Source organism: Mobula birostris, chromosome 18 (assembly GCF_030028105.1).
Source record: "Mobula birostris isolate sMobBir1 chromosome 18, sMobBir1.hap1, whole genome shotgun sequence".
Taxonomy (NCBI): domain Eukaryota; kingdom Metazoa; phylum Chordata; class Chondrichthyes; order Myliobatiformes; family Myliobatidae; genus Mobula; species Mobula birostris.
Genome location: NC_092387.1, coordinates 62,039,810 through 62,046,982, shown reverse-complemented (window position 1 = coordinate 62,046,982; position 7,173 = coordinate 62,039,810). Strand labels below are relative to the sequence as shown.

General features: G+C 41.7%; 1 protein-coding gene across 1 annotated transcript in view; it reads left to right on the top strand.

Moving 5' to 3' along the window:
- The first annotated feature begins 269 nt into the window (after positions 1 to 269).
- Positions 270 to 7,173, top strand: part of ttc23 (tetratricopeptide repeat domain 23) — a 77,539-nt gene continuing 70,635 nt past the window's right edge. Inside the window, exon 1 of the mRNA XM_072282806.1 lies at positions 270 to 522. Within this exon, the coding sequence (XP_072138907.1) occupies positions 452 to 522 (71 nt within the window). The 5' untranslated portion in view covers positions 270 to 451. The remainder of the gene's footprint in view (positions 523 to 7,173) is intronic.

The window sequence follows — 7,173 nt, the reverse complement described above, 5'->3', positions numbered from 1 at the left end:
ATGCTTTCTGCAGTTGAATTGCCTGTCAACTCTCATGGTTGTGATGAATTAAATGAGGTTTGGATTAATTTCAAGAAAATATTCCGAGAGATCATTCAAAAGGAAGGACGATTTATTTCGATGTTATTTGTTAAGAAACGTAATTATTCCCTCATTACTCTTTGAAATTCTTGCAATGATTGGTTGGTTCTTCATTGCTGTCCCGCCCTCCCTGTGTTGTTATTTGTTAACTCAGATCTTGATTGACAGTGGGTGTCCGTTGCATGGCAATCAAGGCCTAGAGCGTTGCTATGCGCAAGTGAAGCGTATGTGGAGTAGTTGCTGCAGTGTTTAATTTCTTGCAAAGTGTTAATCCCTCCGTTCAACAACATTATGACACCAAAAAGGTGCATTAAATAGCAAACGCACTTTTAATTAAGTTAAAGAGAAGTTGATTTAAAAAAAATCCATAATGAGCAGCCCAGAGGAGGATTTGAACAGTGAAGTTACATCTAGAATAAATTCGCCACGAGCAGAAACAGAGTGAGTTTGGATCATTGAATTATTTTTGAAAATCATTGTGACTGCATATTTTAAGCTGGAGTTAATTTACACCTTATTGATCATACTTTCAATGCTTTGGTATATTGCAGAATACCTATTTAGCAAAACTGTTTTGGATACAAAAACTGCATTCCCCTAACACTACTGGATGTCATTTTTCATTTTGGAGTTTATGATTTGAAATTTTTTGCATGATTAGTTCAGTGTGATCATATTGTCTCTTTTCAGTATCTTGGTCGAAGGATTGGGATTAATATCGACAGTGGGCACGGGCATGATGGGCTGAAGGGCCAGTTTTGTGCTGTATGGTCTGGCCTGGATAGCCCTGTAATGGTGGCTGTGGTATACTTTACATCACTGAGAGAGCAGACAGTACAGTGCTCAATTGTAACGTCAGCTGAAGAACCACACTTGAGCCAATGCATCTGACATGATGAATTCTGCAGATGAATTGCCTACTACCACTCTGCCGTACATATGACCAACTTCTTGAGTCCTGAACTATCTGGATAAAAGATTTCAAAGGAGAAACAAACTCTTAAAAAACATCAGAATCAAGTTTAATATCACCAGTATATGTCATGAAATTTCTTGTCTTTGCAACAACACAGAATAATAGAGAAAAGCTGAATTACAGTAAATATATATAATAGTTAAATTAATTACGTAGTGCAAAAATAGAAATAAAATAAAAGGTAGTGAGATAGTGTTCATGGGTTCAATGTCCATTCATAAATCGTATGGCAGAGGGGAAGAAGCTGATCCTGAAAGGTGTGTACCTTCAGGCTCCTGTACCTCCTTCCTGACAGTAACAATGAGAACAGCTATGTCCTGGGTGATGGGGGTCCTTTATGATGGAAGTTGCCTTTTTGAGGCATTGCTCCTTGAAGATATCCTGGATACTACAGAAGCTAGTGAATGGACACTTTTTTTAAAACTATGTTGTGAAATATATATGACCATAAGACATAGGAGCAGAATTAGGCCATTTGGCCCATCCAGTCTACTCTGCCATTTCATCATAGCTGATCAAATTTTCCTCTCAGCCCCAATCTCCTGCCTTCATCCCATAACCCTTCATGCCTTGACCAATCAAGAATCTATCAATCTCTGCCTTAAATATACATAAAGACTTGGCCTCCACAGCTGCCTGTGGCAAAGAATTCCACAGATTCACCACTCTCTGGCTAAAGAAATTCCTCCTCATCTCCACTCTAAAAGGACGCCCCTCTATTCTGAGGCTGTGTCCTCTGGTCTTTGACTCTGCCATCATAGGAAACATGCCCTCCACATCCACTCTATCAAGGCCTTTCACCATTCAATAGGTTTCAGTAAGGTCACCACTCATTCTTCTGAATTCTGGGGAATACAGGCCCAGAGCCATCAAATAGATAGATAGATAGATATACTTTATTGATCCCAAGGGAAATTTGGTTTCATTACAGCCGCACCAACCAAGAATAGAGCGTAAATATAGCAATACAAAAAACCCCAACAATCAAACAACAAAATGCAAACTATGCCAGATGGAAGATAAGTCCAGGACCAGTCTATTGGCTCAGGGTGTCTGACCCTCCACGGGAGGAGCTGCACGTTCGATGGCCACAGGCAGGAACGACCTCCCGTGCCGCCAAGTGTTGTGTCACGGTGGAATGTGGCTGAAGTCCAACAGTAAAAAGTTAAATATCCAGTCTGCAAACATGTTCCTCGATCGTAATATACCCCGGATTGCACCATCTGTTGTTAACCAGATCAGTAAGCACCTAACTCCTTTACGCTTACCGCTCTCAGTGCACTTCCGGTCAGCCGGAATGGTATTACCCACCGAACTCCTCTTCTCCAGAAGTCTCTGTTGTCTCGACCCGGTCCTCTTTCCTCGGCTTTGTGATTCCCCCCCCCGCCGCATCCTCCATGTGTTTTCCTCCGGATTTCCGCATGGGTGTCCGCCGCTCTGCTCGCTAAGCCGGCTGGAATTTGTTGGTCCGTGGAATACACAATGCGACTTTGCTTCTGTCCCACGTGTCGGGATGTAACCATTTCCAGCACTAAAGAAAACCCAAATAAAACTCTCTCTACCAGCATGTTAGAGAGGGTGCAGCTTCGACGTGTTACCGTGAGAAAAAAAATACAAAAAATAATGTAAATTAAAAAGTAAGAAGAAGAAAGTAAGAATAAATCGGAACGGCTGAACCAGGCTGCATGCACGACCGGCGCATGCGCACTATTGAAATGATCTTCATATGACAATTCAATCCTGGAATCATTTTTGTGAATCTCCTTTGAATCCTCTCCAGTTTCAGCACATCTTTTCTAAGATAAAGGGCCCAAACCTGCATACAATACTCCAAGTGAGGCCTCACCAGTGCTTTATAAAATCTCAACATTACATCCTTGCTTTTATATTCCAGTCCTTTTGAAATGAATGCTAACGTCACATTTGCCTTCCTCACCACAGACTCAACCTGCGAATTAACCTGTAGGGAATCCTGAACCAGGACTCCCAAGCCCTTTATGCCTCAGTTTTTTTGTATTTTCTCTCCATTTAGAAAATAGTCAGCCCTTTCATTTCTTCAACCAAAGTGCATGACCATACATTTCCCAACACTGTATTCCACTTCTTTGCCCATTTTCCTAATCTGTCTTAAATCCTTCAGTAGCCTCTCTACTTCTTCAAAACTACCTGCCCCTCCACCCCCCTCTCTCCCTCTGGCTATCCATCCCATAGGATGATGATGGTTCCTTTCAGTCAGTTAGTGGGGTGATACCCCACTCCTCAGAAAGGAACAGCTTGTATGCGAGTGGATTTTAGGTGAGTAGGGGGTTGCACAGGTCCAGACCCACGCTCTCAATATCCCCTCCCAGATCCAGTGGCATGGCGGGGTCCAGGACGGCTGGGGGAAGTTCTGTTGCAGTGAATGGCCGGACCAAGCTTCGATGCAAGGGATGCCCTTTCCGCGCTTCACGACACGTGTTTGCTAGATGGTCGTTGACCCTACGAGAGGGTTCATCTACCCTTTGACATGTCTTGTTTTTCATCCTGCAAGGTGTCTAGCCACCCTCTTCACCAGGTGGGCCTGGTGGGGGAGCCAGTTTAGTCGCCGACCACCCGACCATGGGGCAGGTAGTACTGGGTTACATGGTACCAGTAGCACTCAGCACTCCACCTATCTTCATATTGTATGCAAACTTTACAAAAAAGCCATCAGTTCCATCATCCAAATCATTGACATATAATGTAAAAAGAATTGGTCCCAACACAGACCCCTTTGGAACACCACTACTCACTGGCAGCCAACCAGAAAAGGCTCCTTTAATTCCACTCTTTGCCTCCTGCCAATCAACCACTGCTTTATCCTTGCTGGAATCTTCCCTGTAATACCATGTGTTCTGCATATATTTCATTGTTATGAAATGTAAATATAGCAAACCAACAACCTACACCCTGATGTAACCACAGGCTCTAATCTTTGATTATCTCCACTTTATGTGATATTTAAAAATAAATGTATTTTATAATTTTATAGATATTGCCTTAAAGTTCAAAGTACATTTATTATCAAAGTATGTATACGTTATACAGCCTTGAAATTTGTCTCCCTACAGGCAACCATAACTCACTTGAAGAGTTTGGTAAATGTATGAATTAGTGGATAATGTCCGTTGATAATGCTTTTTGAGTAGAATTGCCAAAGGATGTGATGGCTTGCTCATTGTCCGGACGATGCAGTGCAGTGCATCATAAAGACCAGGGACTCCCATTTCCCTGGACAACATTCATCTTTTGAATCATCATCATCATCATCAGGTGCCATGCCTAGTTTGAGCTTTGACTGCCATGGCTCATACACTCCTGTTTCGGGTCAAGTGGATCAATTCATTGGTATTCATTTCTAGTTCTCTGACTGCTGTCTCCATCATCATTTGTCTTTGCCTTCCTCTTGCTTTCTTCCCTTCAATCTTTCTCATTATTACCGTGCGTTCTAACTCCTCTTTCCTTTTTTTTTGGCATGTGCCTACGTGCGAGTCTGTGTATGCGTGTCTGCGTGTGCGTGCGTCCGTGATGATGTCTTTTTCATGGCTTTTACAAGGCGCGGAGCGAGAGAGAGACTGTGTGGTGCGCCACTCCTCACACAGACATTTTCGCAGTATTTTTCCCTTTATTTTATGAGGTCAAGTTACAATCTCGACAGTCAACCCAGCACGGATGAAAAAGCGTATTCGGGGGCGGACACAACTAGTTTTGAACCCGGGACCCTCCGCTCCCGGGTCCGGCGCCGATGTCGTTGCGCTACCAGCTGACCCCTAACTCCTCTTTCTAATCACATGTTCAATGAAGTCATGTTGCCTTTTCATGCTCTCATACATTATTTCCCTTTTTGTGCTTGCTCTGTTCATGACATCCTCATTTGGTCCATGATATTCTTTGCATCCTCCTCAAAAACCACATCTCTGCTGCTTCAATTCATTTCCTCATGTTACTAGATATTGTCCAACATTCTGAACCATATAACATAACTGGATAAACGCAATATTTCAGTGCTCTGAGGCAGGTTGTCATACCTAGTTTAGTATTGGTCAGTATACTCTTCATTCTCATAAAGGTGTCTTTTGCCATCCCTATTCTTCTTGTGATGTCCAAGTAGTACCTGCCATCTGATGTCACCCAACTTCCTAAGTAGCAAAAGTTCTGTATTTGTTTTATGACTTCCACTTTTATTCTCAGCCTGCAGATAGGATTCTCCTTCTTTTTGGATATCACCATACATTCTGTCTTTTTGCAATTGATAGATAGTAGACCCATTTTTGCACTTTCTTCAACAACTATAGCAATCCTATCTTTTGAATATGTAGTCAAAAATAAATGATCTAAGCTCAGATTCAGATTTATTATTGCTTACATATGACATGAGGTTTGTTGTTTTGTGGCAGCATTATGGTATAAGGTATAAAATTACAATGAATTACAAACAATAAATAAGGAGCTCACATCTCTTTGCAATGTGTTTGCCCAACAACTTGAATGATGCTCCTGGTACACTGAAAAGTGCTACCACTGGCTCACCTCTTGTCTGTACCCTCAGCTGAAAGTAAAAGACCCCTGTTGTTATTGAAGATGTGGGGGGGAGTATTCACTGTGTTTTTCCCATCACTATCGATGCTAGCTTGCTGTGTGGAACTAGCTGCCGCACTTCCCACAATACAGCTGTTGATCGTTTCAAAACAGTGTTTTAAAAACAAAGGAAATGCTAGAAATCTGAAGTAAAGAAGATAGAATTCGAAAGAATTACTCATATGCCAGTTGGCATTTGTGGAAAGAGGAAGAGTTAATAGTTCAGATTGAGACCTTTGTGCCCTGTTATGGAGTTTCCAATGAAAGGTCATTGACACCATTCCACTTTCCGTGGTGGCTGCTTGACCTGCTAAGTATTTCCAGCGTTCCCACTATTTCATTTATAGCCTCTCTGTGGATTCCCTGTGGTTGAGGAAAAAAAAAGATTTTTTTTGCGTGAAACCGCAGTGCAAGCAAGTGCATTGTTAGTATTCTTTTAATATAGAAACAAGGATGTAATGTTGAGGCTTCATAAGGCACTGGTCAGACCACACTTGGAGTATTGTGAGCAGTCTGGGGCCTTGTACCAAAGGAAAGATGTGTTGGCAGTGGACAGTGTCCTGTGGAGGTTCATGAGAATGTTTCCAGGATTGAACTAGTTAAAGTACGAGGAGTGTTTGATGGCTCTGGGCCTGTACTTGCTGGAGTTTAGAAGAATGAAGAGGGATCTCACTAAAACCTGTCGTTTGTTGAAAGGCCTAGATGGAGTGGATGTGGAGAGGATGTTTCCTATAGTGGGGGAGTCTAGGACTGGAGGGCATAACCTCATTTTAGAGTAGCCTTTCTCAACCTTTTTGCCCTGGAAGAACCCTTGAAATAATTTTCAGATCTCTGGGAGCCCCTGCATAAAAATTATTATATCTATAGCTCATGGTACATTATCGCGATCTGTAATTTGTAGATATAATAATCCAAAAAAATGTTAATGCTCTTTTGAGTAGAGAATTAATTTTTAGCCAACCTTTCTTGAAAAAATATCAGGTAGTTAAGCTTAGCTTGCCTTTCTTGAATTAATCTCTTCCCATTTCATAAATTTTTAACATTCATAAGGCAAACATAATATGTTTCTCAATTCTGGGTTGAACTTTAGACAAGTACAGACTGATTTCGCCTTCAACTGAAATGAGACGATTTCTATCTTTGCTCTTGATGCTTGTTATACAAGGAAAAGCTTGCTCACACATGAAGAAGTTGAAAACTGCAGCAATGATCATTGTTTTCCATTGAATTACGGAAATCCAGAACTTGTCTGGGGCAGGACAGTAAATCTCATCTTGAATGCATGATCAGAGTGCAGCTCACAAAGTTTTTCCTCTTCTCTCAAAGTCAAGTTTTCAGGCTGAGCAGAAGATTCAGAGAAAGAGTCCCTCACCCGGTCATACGCTTATAGAACATAGAACATAGAATAGTACAGCACAGTACAGGCCCTTCGGCCCACAATGTTGTGCCAACTTGTGTTGAAAGGGGCGAAAAATACTCTTCAATTATATTTCTGCAGTTCTTCAAGGTGGTTTTCAATA